General features: G+C 38.1%; 3 protein-coding genes across 4 annotated transcripts in view; 2 read left to right on the forward strand and 1 right to left on the reverse strand.

The window, feature by feature from the left end:
- Positions 1-27,761, forward strand: part of LOC127650920 (zinc finger protein 449-like) — a 451,526-nt gene that overhangs the window by 7,325 nt on the left and 416,440 nt on the right. Inside the window, exons 3-4 of one of the 2 annotated variants that reach the window (XR_007971482.1) lie at positions 886-1,203; positions 2,510-6,460. Coding sequence is in view for 1 of the 2 variants with exons in the window: in XM_052136577.1 (XP_051992537.1) it covers positions 886-1,203; positions 2,510-2,961 (770 nt within the window). In the remaining variant the exon portion in view is untranslated. Of the gene's footprint in view, positions 1-885; positions 1,204-2,509; positions 6,470-27,761 lie in introns of those variants that run through there. The other variant, XM_052136577.1, reaches the window with a different exon arrangement.
- LOC127650919 (zinc finger and SCAN domain-containing protein 2-like) lies at positions 12,539-17,105 on the forward strand. The gene is made up of 2 exons (XM_052136576.1): positions 12,539-12,805; positions 15,123-17,105. Exon 2 carries the CDS (start codon positions 15,277-15,279, stop codon positions 16,765-16,767), a length of 1,491 nt encoding a protein of 496 aa, XP_051992536.1. The 5' UTR covers positions 12,539-12,805; positions 15,123-15,276; the 3' UTR covers positions 16,768-17,105.
- krt1-19d (keratin, type 1, gene 19d) lies at positions 19,845-27,255 on the reverse strand. The gene is made up of 8 exons (XM_052136583.1): positions 26,784-27,255; positions 25,830-25,912; positions 24,009-24,165; positions 23,573-23,734; positions 23,309-23,434; positions 21,936-22,010; positions 21,127-21,269; positions 19,845-20,054 (listed from the first exon to the last, which is right to left on the reverse strand). Exons 1-8 carry the CDS (start codon positions 27,195-27,197, stop codon positions 19,925-19,927), a joined length of 1,290 nt encoding a protein of 429 aa, XP_051992543.1. The 5' UTR covers positions 27,198-27,255; the 3' UTR covers positions 19,845-19,924.

Here is a 27,761-nt window from a genome sequence, read left to right on the forward strand (position 1 = left end):
TATTTCGAGTCAGAGTGAGGCACTTACAATTTAAGTGAATGGGGCCATTTTTGGGGGGTTGGGGTTAAAAGTAAAAAATTTAATAAAATCAGTTTATTTCTTCTGTTAAAACTTGTTTTATTTAAGTTGTGAAGATGTTCAAATCGTTTAGGGTTTACAGCATTTAAGGTGTTATATGTAATATTTTTACTATACTAAATCCTAAAATTAACAATGTCATTAGAGAATTAGGAAACATGCTAAGTTGAAAAGGCTTCTCTGATAACAATGCTACAGCCAGTATATTCGACATTGAAGTTTCCATTACGGCCCGGAATTTCTGTTTATGTTTTGGCCCGTGTGATCCAGCCCACTGCCCACTCACCAATAGTATTTTGACTGCCGGATTGCCAGATTTGAACAAGTTTGCAGGCAAATAACACTCACTGGTGCTGCAGCCGTGGAAGCCAGCCAACGAACTGGATCAGAGATAACAGATTCCACCCGACCTAAAAAGCCTTGCCATCTGTCTAAAAACCACCATGACCAGAGGCGTAGTAATACAAGGATAAATGTTGGAGATGCATTTGGAAATTGGAGACAGCTTAAAGCCCAGAAATCCTTTAAAACGGATGTTGAGTTGGCCGATTTGCATGTCAATATTCTGGCAACCCGCATGAGCTTAGAGTCTGGGGCGGGGTAGACAATGCTCCAATATTTTGAATTTGGAATGCTTGTTTTCAATCTTACATATTGTAGATTAAATATAATTACAATGTATTTAATGATGGAAACAATGGAAAAATCCCCTGTTTTTGTTTAGAACAAGATGTCTTTTCTAGCAGGGCCTGAAAAATAAATAATTATTCTACTACAACTCTTCTTTTACTGTTTTTCGCTCAATAGAAGCAGACAAGCAGACTGTCATTGCAGTGGCCCAGGACTGGGTACCCATACTAGATAAAGTCTTTGGGCAAAAGTGGTGCAGCGACCTCTTTCAGATCAAAGAGGTCACGACCAGTGAGGAGGAATCCACTGGGCTTGGTTCAGGGCCGATGAGCGACATGAACAGTTTAATTCGGGAGACTCTCATGCCATCTTGCCTGGCCTCTCAGAGGAAGCTGGAGCTTGAGGTGGGGCAGCTGCCATGGTTGCAGGCAGAAGATATGGAGGTTGTTTCTCTCTCCTCGGACACAAAAGGGATTCCTGTTGTCAGTTTCACAGGTAGGCTGAACTGTGCTGATGATTTGATACTGTCTGGTAGAGATTGATTAACTTTTTTATTTTATTTTTTTATTACTGTTATTGTTTTATCCAATATAAGTGGAATTCACTAAGAATGGACTGTGCCCGTTAAAATGCTGTCACTAAAGTAATTATGCAAATCAGGCAACAACGCAAAGCGCGACCACAAAATCTATGCTGAACATGATATGCACGGTGCAATTTTGATTTTGCAGGCCGCTTCTAAAGGATGCAGCAGACCACCGTGATCTGACACACTCTGCCGGGACTGTACAGCATCACTCCATATCTGTAATCCATACACCTGAATCATCTCTTTAACAAAAGCACACATTAACATGCCACACATATGGATATATGCCAGTGTGAGGAGGAGGAGGAGGAGGGTGGGGCCGAGCCGTGAATGCGCACGCCCGGCCCCCAATTGGGCAATCGGTATCTTCATGTATGTTGAAATCGCCAAGTAACAGTACAGATGAACACATGGCACAAGTTTACAGCTCATTCAGATCACTGAAGAAATTAGACAAAGATTTTGGTGGGTGATACGCAAGAACCACAAGCAGTGGTGATGGACCAATAACATTAAGTTATTCAAATACCATGATTTTTCAATTTAAAATCAAATTAAATTATTTTAGTATGTAAGCTGCTGCGATAGACAGCAGCCAGACCACCACCCCTCGAAATCAGGTTAGGTTTAGCCAGGTTGTTGTATCCAGGGGGAGTTAGCAGGTTCATGTGGAAATAGTCACTGGGAATTTGCCATGTTTCAGTGAGCAGTGGTATATCTACGTTTTTATTGGTTATTGTGATGCAGAGCAGTGTGGCCTTTTCTGAAGGGACCGACAGAGCAATGGCAGGATGAAAACAGCCACGGCACGTAGATCAGTGTTGGTGAAGCAGTTTGCATGGAATAGCTGTTAGGTAATTTCTCCCACAATGAGCAGCAAGATCAATCGTGGGCAAACATATTTTAATCAAAATACACAATGATGACTGTAAGACTTTGATAGATATTACATGCTTTGAAATGATTTGTGTTGTGAAAACTGCTATACAAATAATAATGTCTTTACTTGATTTGACAGTTATGTAATTATGTTTTTTTATTCTTTTCTTTAGAGACCTAATTAATGGTCCCATTTATTGGTAGACCTGATATTAAATAACTTATTTAGTTGAACTGTGTGAATATCGGTCAAACAGGTTATCGCTCTATCTGTACTTTTAAGAACTATAATTTGAAGTTTTACTTTTCTCTCTTTTCCTGCTTTATCTGTAGGCGATGATTCTCTAATCAGATCTCCATCGATGTTGCAAAGACTCTTGACTCTCCCATCCCAGTTGCTTGAGGATGATGAGGAGTCCATGGATGGTACTCCCAGTCTGGAAGTGTCCCTGGATCCGTCAGATTCACAAGTCAGCAAAGGACCAAAGAGTGATCAGATCCCAGCAAATGAGAATAAAGAACAGAAGAACCTGGAAGAGGAGGATGATGAAGACGAGACAAGTGCTCATGAATTGGATGGCCGCGAATCCTCAAAACACAAAGGTAGGAGGAAGTCCCATGCTTGCGCAGAGTGTGGCAGCAAGTTCAGCCGTGTGCATCTTCTCAAAGCCCACCAGCAAACCCATGAGGAGATGCCCAATCAATGTCCACAGTGTGGAAAGAGATTTTCCCAGTCGTCAAAGCTCCAAGCGCACTTACAAATGCACACAGGCAAAACTATATGAAGAAATGTAGATGAGAGGGGAACAAATTCAAAAGGGAAATTATGAATGGAACAGTGATGGATAGATGTTTCCCAGTATTTGTTGTTTATATAAGTGGTTCAGCTAAATCATGAGCAGAATTCAATTCAGGTCTGTCAGATTTGCTTCGATTTCAGAATTTGATGGTTTAAGGCTTTCAACTTGATTCATGAAGCTTTGAAATTAATAAAAATTTCCGATGAAGGAAATCTACTTCACATTGTAGCCCTCTTTCTCATTTGAAGGTACTCTTAGGGAAAATAAAAAATTATTTGTTATCCTTCAACTTTTATTGAAATAAATGCCAATAACTACAAGCTGTGTATATCCAAATTGGGTACATAGACCATCACAATAAGAAGTTCTTTGGGCAACTAATTTCACAATACAAATTTTAAAAGGTTTTAAAACTTTGTAAATATTTAAAAGCGATGCATAAAACTGAATGTGAATTTCATCAATCTAGTCAGTGACTGTCGCTAAGACATCCTAAAGGGAAAGATAAAAGAGTGAGCAGCAAATAGTAGACAATGCCTGAACTCATTGTGGGTCCCTTGCCTCATGTTGGTCTTATATTTCTTTCTACAAATCTTCTGAATAAGATAAAAATAAACCAGAGATTATAGAATATTTCTTCCACTATCAAATCTACCATTTCTGACGGTCTTCACTGACGTAGAACTCAACATGAAATACCTCTTCAAAAATATTCTTACAGATGTCATATTGGATTCTTTTTGATAATTAAGATGTCAATCCAACAAGATGTTACAGGGTGGCTTACATCTTTTGACTTGAACTTTAACACCGTAAACATGAATCATTGTACGATGTAAACCGCAAGGGAGAAATCTTAATGTGGCATGGAGAGTGTGGATGAACAGTTACAGAAGGAGGACACCTTAATTGTTGTGACTGAAGTTATGACCATGTCATGAGAACTTTACATTGGAATGGTTATTGGAAAGAAACTTCTAAATGATTGCACCCGACTTGTGTGCCCTTCAGTTTCATTGACTTGAAAATGGGGGTTGATGATGGGGGATTGGAGATCACATACTTTTTCTAGGTTCCCCATCAGTATTCTCTTCTAGAGTAGGGTCTTCCTATTGTGTAGTGTATGAGTGTAAATACAAGGCTATATCTTGAACTTAATGTTAAGCAGAAATGTTAAGTTTCCTCTTGTGAAGATATGGGATTCTCAGTATCAGTGGTTCAAAATATACTGTATGTGGAAATCCACTTGAATATATGGAGTCTTCCTCAGGGAAGGCACTGTTGTCTTTTTCCACAGCTGTAGATGGACCCTACACATTTGATTTACGCCCTGCATCAAAGGGAGTCCCACATTACACACATTCCCACTTACTGACTCGTAAAGTCACCAAAGTTTTCTGTCAATAATAAGCATGATTGAAAAGTACATGGTTACAGTTACTTTTTGGATCAATACCTCATCGCTGGGACCGCGTCATATTTTTGGACTTCTGCAATATCAGGAGTAAGGTCCTGGTCAGAAACGTTTACAATAATGAATTTCAGAATGGAATAGGTCTGGCGTATCTGTTTGCCCACTTATTCTTCAATTTTGCATTTTTATTGTTATATAAATGTGGATTCTTTTGTTTTAAACTACCTGTTTGGTACCTGAAGGTACCAAGAGTTTGTGACCCAAAGATAAAAATGAAAGGAAACCTTTTTAGACCACACATACTCTTACAGAATGCAGTTTTTTGTTTTTGTGTTATGGGCCAATTTAAATGAACCCTAAACCCAAACTGCTGTCCAAATGTATTGAGTATTGAGGTATAATGAATATGGAAAACAGAACATACACTGTAATTTTGTTAAGTGCATCATCTGTTGCTAGTGCCTAGAATTAACTGTTTAATAAGCTTATCTTTTAAATGGTTGGCTTGGGAATTCGTTGTTTAGCATGCTTAAGGCTAGGGTACTCTTGGTTTTTCCACATGCCATTCTGTCTCGCATACTCAAGCCCAAAGTATACTACTATTTTAACATATGCGTTCAATCGAATGGTCTAGTTTTTCAAAGTAAACTTCATCTGACCTCAACTGACACAAGCAGTCTATTCATAGTCACTACGACTGCTATGTGATGCTGGACTATTTCTCTTCTGTAGTTTAGACCAGTAAAGATTTCTTCTAGTCTTTCGGGTTGATTTTGGAATGACATGCTACAGCCGTGGCCAAAAGTATTGACTGACATAAATTTTGTGTTTCGCAAAGTTTTCTGCTTCAGTTGTTGTGGTGTTGATTCACATTGTTTCTAGATTATTGTGCAGAGTGAAAATACGCATTTTAAATAATTGCGAAAAGCTTCATTGGCCAAAAGTGAACTTTATCACAAAAACCCAAATGTTTTTTGGTCCTGGCACAAAATGACCAGCCAACATCATTTCACTAATAATATCAGCAGCACCTGGGAAAGTGTGAACGATACTAGTCAGGTGAAATCACTCTATCATTCTGAATGGATTATAAGAGCTGACTGATTGCTAAAAAAGGAGGGAAGAAGTGCTTCCAATCATTGTGTTCTTGTTGGCCTCGCATGCAAGGAAATTGCTGCAAAGAATATTGCACCTGTAAGAACCATTTACCAGATCATCAAGAACTTCAAGGAGAGAGGATCTGTTGCAGTGAAGAAGGTTTCAGGACGTCCCACTGTGTCCAGCAAGTGCCAGGACCGTCTCCTACTGAGGATTCAGCTAAGCAATCGTGTCACCACCAGTGCAGAACATTCTCAATATTGGCAGCAGGTTGGTGTGAGTGCATCTGCACGCACAATGAGGCGAAGACTTTTGGACAATGGCATGGTGTCAAGAAGGGCAGCAAAGAAGCCACTTCTCTCCAAAAAAACATCAAGGACCGACTGAAATTCTGCAGGAAGTACAAGGATTGGACAGCAGAAGACTGGTGCGAAGTTAATTTCTCTGATGAAGCCCCCTTCCAACTGTTTGGGACATCTGGAACATTTATAGTCCATAGAAAAAAAGGTGAACACTACCATGAGTCCTGTGTCATGCCAACAGAGACCATCCATGTGTGGGGTTGATTTTCATCCAAGGGAGTGGGCCCTCTCACAATTCTGCCCAAAAACACTGCTATGAATAAAGAATGGTATCAAAACGTCCTGCAAGAGCAACTTCTCCCAACGATCCAGGAGCAATTTGGTGATGATCCGTGCATTTTCCAGCATGATGGATCATCATGTCACAAGGCAAGAGTGATAATGAAGTGGCTCGAAGATCATTACATTTTAAATTTTGGATCCGTGTCCAGGCAACTCCCCGGATCTTAATCCCATAGAGAACCTGTGGTCAATCCTCAAAAGGCGTGTGGACAAGCAGAAGCCCACAAATTGTGCTCAACTCCGAGCACTAATAAGTCAAGAATGGATCGCCATCAGTCAGGATTTGGCCCAGAAGCTGATATCCAGCATGCCAGAGCGAATTGCAGAGGTTATGAAGAACAAGGGTCAACACTGTAAATATCGACTCTTTGCATAAATTGAATGTTTTTGCCAATAAATGCTTATCGTTGTTTTCCAGTATACATAAAAACATGTGAAAAAATTATCTACAAATACTGAAGCAGCAAACTTCGCAAAACACAAAATGTATGTCGCTGCCAATACTTTTGGCCATGGCTGTAGTATTAATGTTTTTGCAATATCTGTCTATCTGCAATATCTGGCAAAAACGGTGAGTAATATTATGCAATTTCAAACTCTGGCTCAAGTTACTGGCATTTACATCTTCTTGCACTACTTTGTGAAAACAATGGCCCAACTGTAAGTGTTGCCACCTTGAGGACCCACTAATTAGTGCAAACAATTCCAAGCACATGCAAACAAATGTGCAGAAGGCTATGCATGCAGAGTATGTATGCTTAGAAAAATCCAGGATGTGCGAGTATAATGCTTGCATACACTACTACTACCCCTGCTAGCGTACACTAGCATATACTTTGGGCTTCAGCCTTTCAATTGTACTCTTTTGACCGAGAGCCCATATGGACGTGGATACTTTTTAGCACAGTGAACGGTAGGCGCAAAGACGCAGACTGTCCATGTGTCTACAAAAACTAGTCTGTGAAATTTGCATTATACGCACTGTAAGAGAGTTGGTCTGGCACTCAGTAAACCGAAGTATACATTGACATTAGCATTTAAATTTTTTTTTTTTTTTTTGCAACTTTGATCGTGCTTTGCAATGTAGCTGACACTCCTGAACAAGCACGTCTAGATATGGTCAGCACGTTTTTGCATGTTGTAAATCTGACTGATATGTTATTAAAGTACTTAGCAGCTAAAACAAATCAATACAGTATGTTTGATCTATGCAGACTCCAGGGTATGTACCAGAATGGATACCAGTTAAAGATTTTTGTCTAATTGGTCATTACATCTCATTACAGAGATTTGATATAAATAACTAAAGTGAAATGGGTGTATTTGAAAGAGTGAACAATTAATTTCACTGTATTTACTACATGTAGTTTAAATATGAATATTCAAAGGTCTTGAACTTTTGCCTCTGTCCTAATGCAATTAAATAGCCACATGTTTGCCAATAGACCATCTATTTAATAAAAGGAGAATTCAAAAATAAGTTTTGCATGTAAATCGCTTTAGGACACACCTATGTATTCATTTACAGTTTGTGAATGTTTGATACACTCTCGTAAAATCTACATTGCAACTTTGCAGTAGGTTGTGTTCTCCACTCTTTAATGCCTGAAATGGTTCATTTGTGTGTTAGTTTCTGCAGTCAATGGCTGCTGTCAAATTTACTGTGCATTAGAAGAAAAAGCAATTGACCTGCATTGATTTTGATCCTTTTTTTATTAAGCAAGATGAACAGCAAACTGCCAAACACTCATGCAAGTTTAAAAAAACTTTGAATGCAGTAATTTGCCCAGAGAACTGCATTACTTAAAAAATGTGTTTTGTTTCATTGTTATGCATGTTGACTTTTTTAATCAGTAGATATTTTGCTTTTTAAGAGACATATCAATTTTAAAGAAATTTGTCTTGCCATGCTTAAAAACAGATTGTTCTAATGTTGAAATGCATCATGGAGCAATTATAGTTGTAATAGACCAGTGGGATCAACTCTTTTCCATGGATCATGTTTAGTGGTTTTTTTGAATTTTACAACAAAGTAGCTTTAAATTGATTTTATACCATCTGACCAATAAATGCCAAGTATTACTATGTGCTATTTTTTTTTTTCTTTCATTTTTTCAATTTGTGGTTTATATTTTGCACTGTTTACCTGTTTCTGCACACATCTATACCTCACTTTTAGTTGGTAGTTTGAAAATATGACATGGAAATTGAATATTTTGCTCGGTTCATTACCTCGTGGTTTTATCATATTTTTATCAAGTTCTCTGTTAAATTTGTTATACTGCATTCAGGTTTAGTTTTGGCGATATTTGCTAATAAGAAAGTTAATATATCAAAATCAGTTTGCTTGTAGATGTACAGTATTATATAGAAAAGTTGTTAAATTGGACAAATTCTAAAACATATCAGGGTAACAATGGAAACTATTAATAGTTTGATGGTAATTTACTGAACATGTATGGGATGCTCCAGTTGATTATAAACCACACTTCGAGAAAGTCGAAACTAAAACCTTCCAATGTTGCACAAACTATTTGGTCAGTGGTTTGAGATTGTTTTTAGGGAAATTGTCTTTTGTATATTTGGGTTTTTAATTTCATTAAAACATTTTTTTTTTTTCTTTTCACCTCTTGAGGATGCCTGTTGTCATAACCAGCATTTAATTGCTTTGTTTCCAAGATTGTTTTATCTATCACTGAAATGTCTTTTTATGTGACTGGAAATAATTGTAAAGTTGTATTATGGCAATACATTAAAAGGTGAAATTGTATCAATTACATCCTTTGTCATTTTGGTTTCTGATTCCTGGAGTAAACATCTGTTAACAAACGTATTACTGTACAATGAAAGTGAGTGGTGATCGAGGCTGTCAGTCTGTAACGTTCTCCCTTCCTCTGTGTTTCACAGAAGAAAGTCATACAGGTTAGGAACAACAAAAAAAGTGAGTAAATGATGAGTGAATTGTCATTTTTGGGTGACCAACCTATCCCTTTAATTTTTCTGAATGCAAGAGCAGAGTTAGGAGTTTTTGTTTCTCACGTTTTCTCTGTTACACAGCTGGCATCACTAGAAATGTTGTTGCACTAATCTGCAGTGGATGAAGTCAAACTTCACAAAGGAACTGAGGGAATGAAATTATACAGATTTCCAATGTTGTTTAAGAAATGTTCCAGTTGCAATACAGCTGAGCTCAAGGAACAGCATTTGTGACATAATGTAAATACAAAACATAATAGATCCTCATATATATATGTATATATAACATAAGTGAATGGAGCCAGTCCATAAACTCTAATTACACACTGTTATCCAATAATAAAACTCTGTTACCATGACAACAGAACCCTATAATCCCAGTACTAGATATAACTTTACATATATGAGTTTATAAATGAACACCGTTTATGGATTGTCCCCATTCATTCCCATTGTATATCCCCTACTGTAACTGTCATTTATATGTGAATCAACATTATGCCACAAATGCTGTTTCATTTTTGAATTATGAAACTGTTGCCACTAATTGCTGGTTTGCGCTCTTATTGATTACAAGAAAGAGCACCATAATAAACGTGTAATATATATATATAGCTTATAGGAATATTCTGGGTTCAATACAAGTTAAGCTCAATCGACAGCATTTGTGGCATAATATCACACAAATGTATTTCGACTTGTCCCTTCTTTAAAGCAAAAAACGGTTACAGTGAGGCACTTACATTGGCAGTGAATGGGGCCGATCCGTAAACATTAAAATACTCTTACTGTTTCAAAAGTATTGCCACAAGATGTGTGAGAACATGATTTTAATGTGATAAAATTGCTTTCTAAACCTGTCTGTGTAGATGAATTTCCAACTTGGTTGCCCTGACAACATAATGGCAGAAGTAAACCCTGTAATTAACTATATATACAACTTTTATTGTGCCTTTATAAAACTATAAACTTCACATTTCTGTTTAAACCCTTCAGATATTGGCCACATTCACTTCCATTGTAGGACTGCCTTGAGTTTGCTTTTCTCCCCCAGTTCTGACAACCCCAGTTCTGAAAATGTTGGGACAGTATGAAAAATGCCAATAAAAACAAACATGAGTGATTTGTAAATTATATTCACCCTTTGCTATATTGAAAGCTCTACAATATGATATGATGTTTAAACCTTGTGAATTTTATTGTACTGTAATTTCAAATCAGATGATTGCAACACACTCTGAATAAATTGGGACAGTCGAGTGTTTACCACTGTGAAACATCACCATTTCTTCTAATAATACTTATTAAGCATTTAGGCACTGAAGACATAAGATTGTTAAGTTTAGCAAGCAGACTTTCCCCCCATTCATCCATTATGAAGGTCTTCAGCTGCACAATTGTACGGGGTCTTCATTGCCATCTTATGCGCTTAATAATGTGCCACACATTCTCAATTGGAGACAGTTCTGGACTGCAGGCCGGCCAATCAAGCACCTGCACTCTCTGCTTACACAGCCATGCACTTGTAATCCCGGCAGTATGTGGTTTGAAGTTGTCCTGCTAGAAAATGCAGGGATGTCCCTGGAAAAGGCGGTGCTGGATGGCAGTATATGTTGCTCCAATATGTTTTCATAACTTTCTGCATTAATGGTGCCCTCACAGATGTGTGTTACCCATGCCATGGGCACTAACACACCCCTGGCCCATACAGACACTGGCTTTTGGACCAGATGCTGATAACAGCTTGGATGGTCCATTTCCTCGTTGGTCCAGATAACACGACAGCTTTGTTTTTCATAAACTATTTGAAATGTGGACTCTACTTTCCATCTCAGATGAGGCCGAGCCCAGAGAAGTCGGCAGCGCTTCTGGACAGTGTTGATGTACGGCTTCTGCTTTGCATAGTGAAGTCTTGCATCTGTAGATGGTGTTGACTCACAAAGGTTTACTAAAGGAATCCCAAGCCCATGTTCATGATATCCATTACAGATGAATTATGTTTTTAAACAGTGATGTCTGAGGGATCGGAGATCTCGTGCATTCAGAAGTGGTTTTCATCTTGACCTTTACGCACTGAGATTTTACCAGATACCTTTTAAGAATCTTTGAATATTTTAACTATATTGTGCACTGTAGAGGGTGAAATGCCCAAAATCCTTCTAATTTGTCTTTGGGAAACTTTCTATGGTTTCTATAATCCACTCTCGATGTGCTGGATTATTTGCTGAAGCATCCATTGGCAAATTGACAAGTCTCGACCGATCCATGCTCTCGAAGGACTAGGCTGTTTTGGGAGGCTACTTATATACTATGACACCATTGCATATCCTGTTTCACATCCACTTATTTCAATTCGCCAGACTTTTATTAGTTTTAAATTGCCCCTGTCTCAACTTTTTTGGAGTGTGTTGCAATCATCTGATTTCAAATTACTGTACATTTAAAAAAAACAAAAACAATGAAATTCACAAGGTAATATATATATATATATATATATATATATATATATATATATATATATATATTTGTCTTTTTGCATGGTCCTTTTTTATCAGTAAAAATGTACAAAAAGGCTCTACAGTAGTAGTTAATGTTATTAAATGCCTATCATCACCTAACAATGAACAATACTTTTTTTTTTTACAGCATTTATTAATCTGGTTTCATGTTCATTTGCGAAAATAAAATATTTTATTGTTTCTTCATGTTACTAATGCATTAAATAATGTTAAGGCATCTTTATTAGTAAATTAAGAATTATTTAGTAATTAGCATTAACCTTGATTAACACGTGCTGTATTGTTCGTTGTAATTTTGCTAACTAATGTGTATTTTATTGAACATTATTGCAAAGGTTCACCGTTTTATCTTTGCAAACCATATGCTGCACCAATATACCAATAGCTAATTTTACAGTTGGCTATAATTAACATTTGTTAAGAAGTTGTATCTATTTGTGATGGATGGCTAAATCTTTTATGCATAAAATAAACATTGTATGCATAAATGTATAGTGTAGAATGTAGAACTTTATGTAGAATGCTAGTGTAACGCTTATTATGAATAGCAATGCATTTATCATTTGCAATGGAATGCAATGGAACGTTCTACAGAACTCTGGAGTGACTGGAGCACATTCCACTTCTCCAGTAGGCTACTCAGCTTTTGTTATGAAGTGTAACAGCTGATGTGACCGTCCTCTCACCAGATGATGATGGTGATGTGCAACCATAACATGAAATGAAACCGAGAAAAAGCACATCTGGTTGCTCAAAAACATTATCTATCCACTTAGTTGCACATGCATACATGTTTTTTATTATTAGTAGTAGTAGTAGTAATAGGCCTAGTAGTAGTATTTTACTGTATGCTTCCTCTACAACGTAATCATCAGACACAAAAACACATTTGTCGGAAGTAGATGCTTGTCGGTAAACGTACGGCGGTACCGCTGCGCGCGCATTTAACATTTTTACGACGGAAGTGCAACGGCTGAAACCCGGAGAAGAGCGACAACGGGAGTGAAAACGAAGCGGAATTAGTCAATGAGAAGGAGGAGAGAGAAAGGGAGAAGGAGTGTTTGTGCGACAGGGAGCTGGACGTGGCGGGTCCGACAGGGGTTTGAAGTGGGTTCCGCGTACGGCGCGTTGACGGGCTATAGAAAAAAAAAAAAAGCGATGAACCGGGGAAACGTCAGGTAAAAATCGCCGAGCCGTTTTATATATATATAATTTTTTTTCTTTTCGCGTACTGTTATTTGCATCGTTTTCCTCCTCCTGCCTCTCCTTATAAGCGATGATGAGAATGTGCATTAATCGCACAAGTCATGCACGCAACGCAACATATATACGCTTCTATCGCGAAAAGCGTCGTTGCATTTTTCCGCAAAAGCTGATTTTGCGCGCAAAAGTTGCAGCTGTCAAAGCGGCTCGCTCAGTTCACAAACAAGATGGCCACTGGTTCGCACACGCTGAAGCTGTGGCATTTCACCCTCCTCCTGCCTTTGTATGTTCTTCATCACCACCGCTGGAAACACCGAAACGCGCCCTGCATGCCGATATACACCATCTGTTCACCACCCGTTATGTGCTTGTTGCACTCGTTCGAGACCTGCAGCCGTCGTGCACTAAACGGATATTTCTTGCAGAGAAAAAAAATGTGAAAAAAAAGATTTATTGTGTGCAAAAACGCCGCCAGTTTCAAGAAGGCTGTGGAAAAGTGCATGATGCGTGGCGACCTGGCAAAGCGTCCCGATCAGAGCGAATGTCACGCGAGCTCCGATTTCACACAATGCATCTAATTCATGTTTCCTCACCCTTTTGTCTGTATTTTGTCTTTTTCTCTTCTTCTTCTTCTTGTACTTTGAGGCATCTGAGCACACGTATCCAAAATGACACGACGATGTATTTATATAGTAACGACTCGTATCGCACGTTTTTATGATTTCCCCCTCTTGAATTCGCGTGCTGTTTGTGTTTTCTGTGACGGTTTCGTACTAAATTCAGATGTGCACATCTGGCAGCGATAACATGTCCAATATATCAGATAGGCTTTGCCATGCTGATGTGTAGATTTCAACTCCTGTTGTGTAATTCATATTCTGTATTGTGTTCATTTTTCCATATAGGATGTTGTAAAGCTTTAATAATGTATTAATTCTATATAGAGTTAAATCTGTACCAGCTGTGTGAGCTAATTTTGTGATTTGCATGACTAGTTTCGTCACATGCCTTTGAGAAACAGCCATTTTGAAATGACATTTGAACTGCATGCAGAAAATCAATTAACCAAAAAGCCAATCAGTGTTAGTATTGGTATTTTGCTGAGCGTTAACTTGGAGGGCATAACTTTTACCCATAACTAGAATAGACTGAATTTTGACAGCTAGTCTAACTGCACAAGGGAATAGAGTTGTGGAGGCTATAAATAGCTAACTTAATATGGGCCTAAGTGTTGCTTTGCCACTGTATGCAATCTTATGTAAAGTTATTATTATTATTATTGAATTTTTGGCACCTCTATTATCACCAAACAGAAATTTCCGAACACTTCCCGTGTCTGTTGTTGGTCGATCAAACAGATAGTACATACATCCACAAACTCGCACAATTGGTTGCACAAATTTTGCTGTTTTGGGCTGACTAGGATGCTTAAAGCAATGTTTTAGGGTACACTTTTTGGGGTAATGAACCCACGAATATTTGCTATACATATGGTGCATTCCCATCATGTTGGAATCACCGTAATAATTCAATAAAAGAACTTTCACGTCTTCATTGACTTGACAGTTGTGACATCATACTATATGGCAGTGGCCTCAATTTTAATAGTTAATGAACACATATTTCTGTTTGATATGCCATTTTGTCATGTCATTGTTACCTGGAGAACTTACTTTGTTCACAGACATTTTGAATGAACATATAGAGGTGAGTTAATGAATTAGGGACCTTACCTTACATATCTAAAATGTAACTTTTCAACAACGTACATCGAAAATACATTGAAAAACTTCTCCGCTCTCTCTCTACAGTTACTATATTTTTAGCCTGGAAGTGAAAAATAATAAAGGAATGGTAATTAATAGGCTTAAACCTCATGGATATGTTAGTCCACCATGTTTTTTTTTAGATTTCACAGTGCAACTAGTCCTGCCTTTGCGAGATTCTCATTGGTCAATGCACGACTACGTCATAGTCAGAATGATGCTTTCATCGTTTGGTCACATGACGGAGCATCACTATTGCAAACACTTGCGTTTTCCCTCTCTGTCCTTCCGAAGCATCATCGCCATTCCGATCCGAGAACAACTCGGAATCAAATCCAACTCGGAGTTGCCATCTTGTAATTACAGTAATTCCGACACGATGTGAACGCCTCATTATATATTCTTACAGTTGCCATAAAAATTAAACACTTCACCTTTAAATAAGAGCTTTCCAATATAGTGATGCAAGTCCAGTTTAAAGGCTATAGTTTTAATTGTTTTTGTCTTTGGTTTATTCCACATCCAGGAGCCAGGGGAATCATTGTTCCTAACCCAGGCCAGAGGTTGCCGTGCCATCAGTGACGCACCCCCACTTAGGAACCCATCATTTGTCTTGTAAAAGTAACACATATTACTCATAACGGAAGCTTTGGTCAGTCGGTGGACTAGTTTCCACCAGGATGGCAGAGTTGGAGACAGAAAGCATCACTTTAGGACTAAATAATTTATTGTCCGAATGCAGCACTCCACCACTTGACCCCTTGCAGCCGGAGTGCACCACGCCAACCCTGACCATGCTCTCATCAGAATGTAGCACACCCACGCTCAGCTCGCTCGCTTCTGAGATCGTAGAGCCCATGGCTATGTTGCCGTGCATAAAGAGTGAGCCCGACCTCGATCCCATCCGCACAGTGGACCTGTCCATAATCCAGCCCCTGAGCACGGCTGAGCTTGGCTCCGAACAGATCAAGATGGAAATCAGCGGCCTTGACTATATCAAGTCTGAGCACCATAACGACCTACATTCCTTTCATTGCATGGAGCTGGACTCCTACAAGTCGCACTATGAGCCCAGCCTGGTGTTTGACTACATCACCCACGTCTCAGATAGCCTCGAGTATATCAAATCAGAGCAACATTCTGACCTGCAGAGTTACTTCACCACAGAGCTTTGTGCAATCAAGACCGAGTATGAACCTAACCTCATGTCCAGCCACCTCAAAACCGAGATGAATGGGTTGGAGTCGATTCACATGGCGGAGCTGCGCTCAGAGCTCAACAAACTCCGACCTGATGCCATCATTGATGGTATGGGGAAAATGGACTCTGATTTCCCCTCGGGAAACCTTTACGAGTTGATGTCTGTCCAGGTGAGTAAAGCGCCTGTCGCGCACAACCAAACCAGCACAAAAAGCCACGGCCCACGCAAACCTCGCAACCTCACAGGTGAGAAACTGTTCTCTTGCACTCAGTGCGGTAAGAACTTCAGTACCTTGGGTAACCTGAAGACTCACCAACGAATCCACACCGGTGAAAGGCCTTACACCTGCTCCCAGTGTGGCAAGAGCTTTGGACAGGCTGGTAACTTGAAAAGGCACCAGCTGATCCACACGGGGCAAAAACCGTACACCTGTGCACACTGCCCGAAAGGTTTCACCAAAGCGGATGATCTCCGCTCCCATCAGCGGCTGCACACGGGTGAGAGGCCTTTCAGTTGCGCGGAGTGTGGCAAAAGCTTCAGTCAAACGAAGGAACTCAAAGCTCACCAGTTGAGCCACACTGGTGAAAGGCCCTTCTGTTGTTCGCTCTGCGGCAAGAGCTTCACTAAAGAGACAAGTTACCGAAAGCACCAGCAAATTCACACAGGTGAAAAACCATACAGCTGCTCCCAGTGTGGCAAAACTTTCAGCAATTCAGGGGTCCTCAAAACTCACGAGAAGATTCACTCTGGCGTAAGACCGTTTGGCTGCACCCAGTGCGGCAAAAGTTTCGGTCGCTTGGGACATCTAAAAGCACACCAGCAAATTCACACAGGGGAACGACCATATACCTGTAAGCAGTGCGGGAAGAATTTCAGCCAATCGGGTCACCTCAGAGCACACGAGCAAATTCACAAAAGAGAAAAACCTGATCTTAGCAGTGGCAGCAGTCTCAGTAACGATAGTAGCTAAACACCTCATTATGTCTCAAAGTATTACACTTTTTTCATTCTTTTTCTTTTTTTTATAAAAGCTACTATTATATTATGAAATATATGTTTCATTATGTTTTCATATCTTTACATCTCTTTTCTTAATTTTTTTGTTGGTACATTTGTGACTGATTTTCTCTTACGAAAGTGTCCATGTTTGGGATCAGTGAGGTTACAGAAAGCTTTGTATCTTGTCTGATCTGTGTTGTAGTGAGTGCCATGCTAGTTTCTTTCCTCCAGTAAAATACTGTGTACACATTTTCTTGATCATATGTAATTCTTTAACCATGTACTGGAATGAGTTATTAAAGAAACTAATGGAAAACATCTTGTGTTATTGTTTTTTTCCTTGTTATTGCCTTTAAATGTTTTCATTTAGCAGATGGGACTTGGAATGCAACAAAAGTAAGTCATCCAAAGGAGGCAGTAATAAGGTAAGTGCTGTAATAAAAAGTAGCAAAAATGATTGGTAATTAAAAAATGAATACCGTATTAAACTTTGTACTCCAAATGTAAGGCTGGCATGTCTGTGCCTGAGTATTTTGTCATATTTTAGACATGAGTAACTGATGAAATGTAGGTGATCCAAGAATGTACATTTAACTTACAATATATTTTTTGCATTCAGTTTGAATTTATATGTTGCCCTGTCAAAAGGTGTTTATGAGTGTAGATGATGTGTTGACCAACCCTTTGTGTCTTCATCACTGTGGAATTACTTTTTATCAATGCAACAGGGAGAACACGTGTTTGCAATCAAAACTGGAATAGTAAAATACAAGAAATACAAGTTTTCAGCTGGGGAGTTATTTGTCTTGGAAACAGTTTACATCAAATGCGTTGGACCAAGAAATTTGGATGTAAGAGCCAGTGTAAATAACACGCTGGGTTTGATACATTCATATATACAAAGAAAACATTTTGCAAGTTCATTCAACTCTTCAAACACTTTAAAAGAAATAATTGGAAAGACTTTGCATGTGTGTTGTTAAGCCTCCAGATGTTTTATATCTGTTCATGTACTTACAATATTTGCAGGTCCTGGCAGAATGGCTGGATATTTATCATTTGCAGGGTCATTTTGAAATGTATTCCACTAAAGATTACAAAATACATGCTGTAAAATGTCATTTGTAACGTTTTCCGTTAGATTACTCAAGGTCAGTAACGTATTATAAATACTTTGGATTACTTCTTCAGCACTGGTAGATTTTTTCACTTGTTTTGACTATAAAAACTCTTGTCAGTGCAGTAAGACAAAATACACATGTTAAAATACATTCTCTGAAAAACCCAAATATCTTATGCAGTGTTGTTTCTAAAACAAGATTAATCAAATTGATTTAGTTTTAAGGATTTTCAGATATTTTTTACAGGAAAATAATGCAAAAATTATTATCAAGAATATGATTTTTGCCCTAATATCAAAGGTCTTAGAGGAAAAAAGAAATTATGATCAAATGTGAATTTTCTTGATAATAAATATGATTGTGTCTGGTAACATGTGCATGTAAAATGGCTAGAAATAGCATTTTAGCTTAGCATAAAGCTGACAATGTACACAAAGTTTATTTCTATTTCTTCTGCTCCAAACTTACTTCAAACGTACTTCTCTGTCTGCTGGTATGAATGTAACACATCATAAGAAAGTGTTTCACCGCTGCTCAAATGCACTTTGTAACGCATCATTTATATGTATAAATGTTTTCCATCTGAAAGGACTAAATATTAAAATAAATAATGACAATAAAATGCAAAGTAATCTCTTCAGTAATCAAAATACTTTTAGAATGTAACTGTATTCTAATTACCAATTATTTAAATTGTAACTGTAGTGGAATACAGTTACTAATATTTTGTATCTTAAATATGTAATCCTGTTGCGTGTATTTCATTACTCCCCAACCCTGATCATTTGTTAGATATTATGAGGGTACAATATGTGGTTAAGATTATTGTTTTTTTTTCTTCTAAAATCTGCCATGAAACATTAAGTATATATTCTAATTGGTTTGATTTCCAAAATTGGTGAAAACAATTCAGATCATGTCTTTTGTATTATGTCACAGTCTTGATGTCATTCTTAGTTCAGCCATCAGAGGTCTCTGTCACCTCAATGTTGAACCGTTTGCAAACAGGGTTTAGAGCACATCTGCTCATACTTCTGTTCATACCGTGGCCAAATATGCATACTTACCTACTATATAGTATGCCAAAATCAGAATGCCAATGGATTGGATATTCCAGTCCTTAGTATTCATAAAAGGAGGCAAAAAATACCAGGATGACCTCCTACACCCAGCGAGGCGCATCAACTGAACACAGTACCATCCCATGATGCAATAGGAATTTAGGAGATATCATATTCATAACGATGAATTTAAAAGCAACATTGGGTGGCTCTTTTCAATTGGAAGTGCCACACCAAAAAAGTTGTTCCTTGTGGTTAAATTGTGCCTGTTTTTAAAAAAACCTGAGTAGATTATTTTTGTAATTGTTATACGTCATATTTTCGGCCCACATTCCCGGATGAAGTATGTCTGGAAATGTATACTGCTCACCTACAGGGCCGTAGCAAGGTAATCTGGGCCCCCTTACTGTATATTGCTCTGGGTCGCTTTCCTATTAAAAAATACCCTGTACCATTGGGCCCCAAGAATAACCATCTTTCACCCCACTAGCTACAGCCCTGCTCACATGCATATCTAAAGAAATACTTTACTTTTTTACCATCCAAAAAGTGCATTCTTCATCAAAGCTAAAACAGACTTTGACAGTATGTGATTTTGGACACAACCATAAACTGTGATATGTAACTGTTTGTAGTTCATTCTAAAGTCTTGCATGGTTTGATTCCTTCCATTTCCCCCCTATTATCTTTAATTCATCTCTTTAGGCTTAATTAAATTAATAATAGACACATTTTGTCTGTGTTTGAGTCTCAGTATGATGATGCAACGCAAAGAAAACAAAACGTAACCCGACTTTTCAGATGTGTAGAATTCTATTAGCTTCTCTTATACAGTTACTGAAAAAAAAAGGCCATTTCCGTCAGAATCCATTTAAGAATGCTGCTTTATTGGTTATTTGGTTTTAGCCTGTGTGCATACAGCAAACACAAAAAACATTACAGCAAATCAGGAAATCACTCTGCGAGATTGAGACATGTTTGAGGAACTGGAGGAGGAGACCACTCGTCCATCTACAACCTCTTCCACAACTGTGATGACCTTTGTTCTTGAAGTGGAACTGGATGCTGTTCTGACACTATAGAAGACAGAACAAGAGCAAAATAATTGTACTTTTTATGCAACAGCTATGGGGCTTTCCTTTTGAATTGTCAATAAAATAAAAGGTTCAGTCGGGACTTTTTTTTAAGATGTTTTAATGATCTGGTCATAGCCTTTGGCCTAAGCAAACTGCATTCAAAGGGAATTCAACAGTAGTTGCTTGAGGGTGTTTGTAGCCAGATTTTGATAGATTAGACAACTTTCAGAGATGATTTCACCTCTAAAGAACTCAATTTTGCAAAAAAAAAAAAGACTAAATGGCAATTGCAAATGGGGTGGCCAGACTTCGGTCCATGGTGGCCACGGCCACCCCTGGCCATCCCCTAGCTCTGCCACTGGTTTCATGATAACCTGTTATAATTTATACAAGATGGCAAAACCGTAAGAGATTGTACGAGTAGATTAGTATGAAAACGTTCGACTTTTACTCTCATAGAGAACCACCAAACAATGTAATATGTTTAACCCCTAACGCCAAACCTAACCATGTTTTTAGTATAACTGTTGTGTACCACATAAGAAAGGAAAAGGTTTGGAACGAGACAAGGGAAGTTTATTACAGGCTAGACATTCATCAGTCATGTAGATAATAAGATACAGAATTTGTCATCAAATTTGTTCACAAATTAAAAAAAGTGTTGGTTTGGAGGCTATAGCTAAAAATGTGATGCCTGTTATGCATCTATTAAATATTTTGTGCTTGTTTATTGGTTTGTCTCTATGGGCATAACAATCGTACAACATCTATTGATTTTGCCATCTCGTATGAATTACTACGAGTTGTAATTGGATTATGTTGGCAACACTGGCTCAACCAATGGCATTAGTTTAAGGCTGTTCTGTCTGTTTTTCGAGTTGAGGAATCCTATTAGAAAACAGTGATTATATTTGCAATTCCGATTGGGGCAGTTTTACCATTGTGGTTACAATGGCTGGTATTGCAATTTGTCCAGTCTCTGAAAATAAACCCAACTACTCTACCTGAAAGAGTGTGATAGAACATAATGGTAAAAATGGATATGGCTACAATCAATAGTTTGTAAACATACGTGGCTTCTCCATCCATCAGTCTCCTGTACTCTGCAATCTCCATCTCCAGTCTGGTCTTGATGTCCAGAAGGATCTGGTACTCGTTACTTTGACGTTCCAGATCAGCACGAAGCTGCACCAGCTGATCTTCAAAGAAGGTTACCTAGGAACACAAAAGGTTTCTTCAGGTGTGAGCTACTGTGTGGTCCAAACAAGGCAAGTGAATAAGTGCCAAAATTTGGAAGCTCCAGAAATCACAAGAGTCAACATAAAAGTAATCCATAAGACTTTAGAGGTTAAATCAGTATCTTCAGAAGCGATACGATAGGTGTGGGTGAGAAACAGATCAAGATTTAAGTCAATTTTTACAATAACCTGCCTTCTTAGTCAATCTCCACTTTAACTTTCACATTCTTCTTCTTGTGTTGTTTGTGATTCACATTCTTCATGCATATCGCCCCCTACTGGGCAGAAGTGAATAATTTCTAGAAACAAAAACTTAGTGATATGTTTCTCATCCACACCTATCATATCACTTCTGAACACATTAAAACACTGGAGTCTTGTGAATGACTTTTATGTTGTCAAGATTTTGGCACCAATTCACTTGCATTATATGGACTACAGATCTGAAATATTCTTCTAAAAAATGTGTGTTCTGCAGAAGAGAGAAAGTCATTCACATCTGGGATGGCATGAGGGTGAGTAAATGATGAGAGAAAGTTTGAACTATTCCTTTAAGATAAAATACAGTTCATGTCCATAACATGACATTTGAATTCAGTAGTGCCAAAGTAATCAGGCTAATGTTGACTGCAAATCTACTTACTTGATTCTGGTAACCACTCATCTTCATGGAATAACGAGCCTTCGTGTCAGACAATGTTGCCTCCAAGGATGATTTCTACATTGATTAGAACACACAAGCTCTGAATGAAATGATGCACATTGTAGTAGGAGGGTTATGGGGCATATGTATTGTATTATATTTATGTATATATATATATATATATATATATATATATATATATATATATATATATATATATATATATATATATGCTTATATTTATTCACTTGTTTGTGTAGACATACAATGTTACTACCTACATGTGGCAGGGCAGAGGGCGGGGCCGGGTCGTGATCATACACACCCGGTCCCTTATGAGGCTAATCAAGCCTCCGAGAGGGATAAAGGTTGACTGCGGAGGATTGTGCGGGAGAGAGAGATAGTTTACGGACATGTCCCTCATGTGTGTATTTGTCTGTTAAGTTTCAGTTTATTATTAAAACTATTATTTATATTGTCAAGCCGGTTCTCGTCTCCTCCTTTCCCTTTCCAAACTACATTTTTGCAATATGATATTTACGTGCCTCGTTGTATTTACAGTATCATGGCAGTTTTCTGGTGAAATGAACACTAGAGGCACTACGACAACAATAACATTTATTCCCTTTCAAATCAAGAGTAAAACAGCATATTATCAGTCCATGAACACGTACTTTTCGCACTGTTCCTCACACAATGCCATCTAATAATACCCAAAACCTTTACTATAGCATGTGACTTGTAGGGTGATGCATTTTAAATCATTCACACATTCATTAGCTTGTTCTAGCCTGTCTGAATTGTGTGGTAGCTCAACTGACAGAGTGTTGCACTTGCAATGCAAAGGAATGAGGTACGAGTCCTGAAGAGTGCGGAAAATGTCGTTGATACAAAAGTGTCATAAAAGCACCACAAAATGACGTGGTTGCTTTGGCAATTGTGTTTTATATCTCACATTTGCTTTTTATGACACAATCAGTTTTGTTTAGGCAGGGACGGATAGGAAAACGGGCCCAAAATCTGTCCTTTTCTGCAAATCGTTGCCCCCTTCGGCATATCGCGGCACCGTTTTGTGGCCCGTTCTGCATAACGCTACGGCCCATTTCAGCTTTTGCGGCCCATTTCGTGGCCGGCCCTTCAGGAAAAGTCCCTGTTCTCCTGGGCTCAAGTGCAATGCTTAGGATAGGGAGGTCAGTTTTGTTGATTAAAAACTCGATAGACGTTCCCCTTCAAAACCTCACCTCGCAGTTAGCTCCAAACATTGGACATTTGGCCAATTAAACTATTAAGAAGGCACATAATGTAATTTAGCAAAAATGTCATCACAGTCGCATCATTTTCATGAGATCAGGCTCCATTTACTTTTTACTAACCATTGTTAAAAGGGACTGGAGTTCGATTTCCAATGACTGCAGTCTTGATTTGACCACACTGACTTCAGAGCGAGATGATTTCAGATCTGTAGTGCTGGTGACAACATCCTGTTTGAGAGTCTCTGCCTGAAATAAAGGTAGAGGAACATTACATCAGTTGAAACAAGAACTGTCGCACACCAATTTGTCATGAATCCTGATGTAAATGAGCTCAAATAAAAGCAGTATTCTGTATTGGTATGCTTGTGATACTTTGAATCTCACCTTTGTCTTGAACCAATGCTCAAGATCTCTTTGGTTCTTTGCTGTTACGGCTTCGTAGTGCTCGCGAATTTCAGCCAGGACCTTGATGAGATCTTCCTGTGGAGCTGCATCAACCTCAACGTGAACCTGCCCGCTCATCTGAGAGCGTGCGGCCAAGAGATCCTAGAGTAGAGTAAATTGTAATTAACAAATTGCTTCATTTTTACTTAACTGACATACTGTATAACACATCCATGGACTCTTTTTCTTTAAATCAACATCAAGATTTTCTGATAAAATGTATATGAATGTGTAAGGGAAACTGCATATCTTCAGTGCTGTAACTGTTTTTCACCATTTTAAATCACCTTCTTGCCTTATGAATCAGTATTTAAAAGCAAATACCCCTAAATCATATAAACACTACATTTTAAAGAGCCATACAGAAGCATTATACCTCCTCATGGTTCTTCTTTAGGAAGACGAGTTCCTCCTTCAGCCCGTCGATCTGCATGCTGAGGTCTTTTCTGGTGAGGTTCAGCTCATCAAGCACCCGTTTCAGCCCAGCGATGTCGGCTTCCACAGACTGCCGCATGATATGCTCAGTTTCAAATCTGTGTGATATAGCAACATAGTCTTTAAAAACATTCATACTGGACATAAGAAAATCACTGCAAGAATTCACTTCCATATTGAAGTTCATAGAATCCTTGAGTGAGTGTGATGGCCCAAGCCACACAGGATGAATAATCAGCAAGGAGAGGTCTGTCCTGGGGAAGAAAGGCGTGGCCAAAGGTGGAAGACTGTGATATCCTGTGACCTGCCAGTTAAGCCATACCATGTGCTGCCATGTTGGAGGGGGATTTTGGGTTTAGTTTGTTTTACTTTGTAGTTGTTTGTATTTGTCGTCCATTTTGTTTTTCCTTTGTGTGAATTGGTTTGGCCAAGCCACTATATATGTTCCCTTGTGTCTCATTCAGTTAGGTCAGTTTGTTCAGTTCATATTCTGTTTTGTTGTATGCTGTTTTGAGTATAAGTTATATTTGTTTTGACCTCTTTTATAAGTCTAGTTGTTAACTTTTTGGTTTCTATTGTTTAGTATTTTTGGGGTAAATAAAAAAAACAAACATTTTTCAACAAGAAACTCCTGTTTTCCTCATTGCCGGACTACTTGGTCCGTGACAGTGAGATAAAGGAAAACATAACTGAAGGCTTAAACACTAAACACCCCACCCAGACATTTTGATTGAAGAGTAAAGTGAAAAAAATATGAAGCAGAGTTGGGGTGATGGAGGGGTTTTCAAGTTGTGATTGACAGGATTAAATGAGCATGTTCCTCCAGACCCTTTATTTAGAACTCAATGACAATTATTTTTAAATCCCATTCATTTTACACATAAAAAACATCTGAAAAGTGTTGCAATATGTGGTACTGTCTGGTGATTTCCTTATATCTCATTAAAATTATGACATTCATTTCACTGGAAAACAATTAACAATCCAAACAATAATTGGTAAATTAGCCTATATGACAAAGTGAGACATTTTTTTTCTGTGTGTGTGTGTGTGTGTGTTTGTGTGTACAAGTTTATGCTACATTGTGGGGAATGTCCCCACAAGGATAGTAAAACCTGAGATCACCTACATAGTAGGGCCCAGCCAGCGGTCCCCACGAGGGAAATGGCTTATTAAACATAGTTTTTTGAAAATGTAAAAATGCAAAAGGTTTCTGTGAGTGTTAGGTTCAGGGGTAGGGTTAGGGGATAGAAATTATTATTAGATCTGTATAAAATCCATAAAATGCATGGAAGTCTATGGAGAGTCCCTACAATTATAAAAAAGTGGGACAAGTGTGTGTGTGTGTGTGTGTGTGTGAGTGTGAGTGTGTATTTATCACTTTGTGGGGACCAAATGTCCTCATAAGGATAGTATAACCTGAAATGTTTGACATTGTGGGGACTTTTTGTCAGTCCCCATGAGGAAAACAGCTTAAAAATGCTTGAAAATGTAAAAAGTGCAGAAAGTTTTCTGTGAGGGTTAGGTTTAGGGGTAGGGTTAGGTTTAGGGGATGGAATGTAAAGTTTGTACAGTATAAAAACCATTATGTCTATGGAAAGTCCCCATAAAACATGAAAGCACAATGTGTGTGTGTGTGTGTGTGTGTGTGTGTGTGTGTGTGTGTGTGTGTGTGTGTGTGTGTGTGTGTGTGTGTGTGTGTGTGTGCTGTGATTTTCTGCTATGCCTTGTCAGTAACATGAAAAATGCATTGAAGACTCACTTCATCTTGAAATCATTCACAGCCAGGTGTGTGTTGTCAATGCTCAGATGGACTCCACCCTTCAAATGAATTGCTGCCAGGATCTAGACATATTATTAAAAAATGATGCATTAAGAAAATATGTTTTTCCATGTTTAGAATATTTCGGCATGCATATGGGTAAAGAAATATAGAAAGCTAATAAGGGGTCAGCAATCTGTCGGGTCAGTAGCTCAGCTTTGAATATTTTATATATATATATATATATATATATATATATATATATATATATATATATATATATATATATATATATATATAATATATAACACATCTGAAAAGTATTGCAATATGCGGTACTGTCTGGTACCCTTACCAGCAAAGCTGGTGATTTCCTTATATCTCATTCAAATTATGTCATTCATTTCACTGGAATACAATAAACAATCCAAACAATAATTTGTAATGTAGCCTATATGACAAACTGAGATAAGATTGCCTGCTATAGCATCATAATACATAAAACATATGTGGTAAGTTGGCATGCATGGTGTCTTTTATTCATATGTATGTTTTGGCCTAAAATATTTATTTATTTTTCTTACTAATTTAAAAAAATAATTCTATTGAATATGTAATATGCAATATTATGTTATAATGCATAATACATATAAATATATACATACAATTATTTTATATATTTCATATAAAGATGACATATATAAATTATTATATAAATATATAAAAATAATTGTATGTATATATTTATTACATATAGTCAATATTCATACTAATAATTGTTGCAGCCAACCATTTATTACGTTTTTAATAACTACGTTGCAGCTATAATTTCTGGAAAATGTATATATGGCAGGAAAAGCCATATGTAATTAAATTATAATGTTCAGTCTATTCTAACTGATGCTTCCCATATTATTCTCATCCTTATTATTGTGCACTGATGGTATTCTGTACCTTAGTTTGAAGGTCATGTATGGTGGCATAGAATGCACTGAATTCATGAGCAACAGGAGAGGTCTTGCTGTCCACAAACTGACGGATCTTGAGCTCCAGGTCAGCATTGGCCTTCTCGAGGGAGCGTACCTTGACCAGGTAGGAAGCCAGACGGTCATTAAGGCTCTGCATGGTGAATTTCTCATTGCCAATGACGCTGTTGTCTGCAGATGCTGACATGCTGAAACCTCCTGCAGAGGCTTTGGAGATGCGGACCCCTGAGCCTCCTGCGCCCGCATACACACTGCCAGCCCTCACGGAGCTGATGCGGCTACTTCCCCCACTTGACGTGGATATCCGGGTGGAGCTAGTTGATGCACCCACCAGGGAGCCACTGGAGGACATGTAGCTTCTTCGGGAGTAGCTGGAAGCCATGTTGATCGAGACTTTGTGTCTATGTCTGCTCTGGCAAAACAGTCTGTGGAGAAAGGAGAGCTTCTGGTTCTTTTATTGGGTACATTTCAATACAAGACACAATGCATGGAATTCCATGCATGCCATCTTACCACATGTTTGCTGGAACCTCTCCAACAATAATAAATGAAAGGTCACACCTAAAGTCAATTGTACAATAGAGGACATGTTTATCTTTGAGAATGCACTGGGCACAAAAAGTAGTTGGATTCTTTAGCCACTCTTTAAAATGCATGGATATAATACATTGCATTAGATTAAATATTAAAGTTTTAAATGATAAAACTACAATGTTAATAATTGAGAGAAAATTATTTGGTCAATTTCTGGTTGTCAAACATAAATGAAACATGCTCGTATGAACTGCACTTGTGGTTACTTTTGACACGTGTGCACTTCATACATCCACTTAAATCAGCTTGAGACCAATTGGTTTAAATTGCAAAAGATGGCTCTGAAAATTGAAGTTAGATCTGAGAAAATCTCTAGCAGCTTTTGCATGCAGATGCCACTTAGTCTGATATT

This window comes from Xyrauchen texanus, chromosome 10, assembly GCF_025860055.1.
Source record: "Xyrauchen texanus isolate HMW12.3.18 chromosome 10, RBS_HiC_50CHRs, whole genome shotgun sequence".
NCBI lineage: Eukaryota > Metazoa > Chordata > Actinopteri > Cypriniformes > Catostomidae > Xyrauchen > Xyrauchen texanus.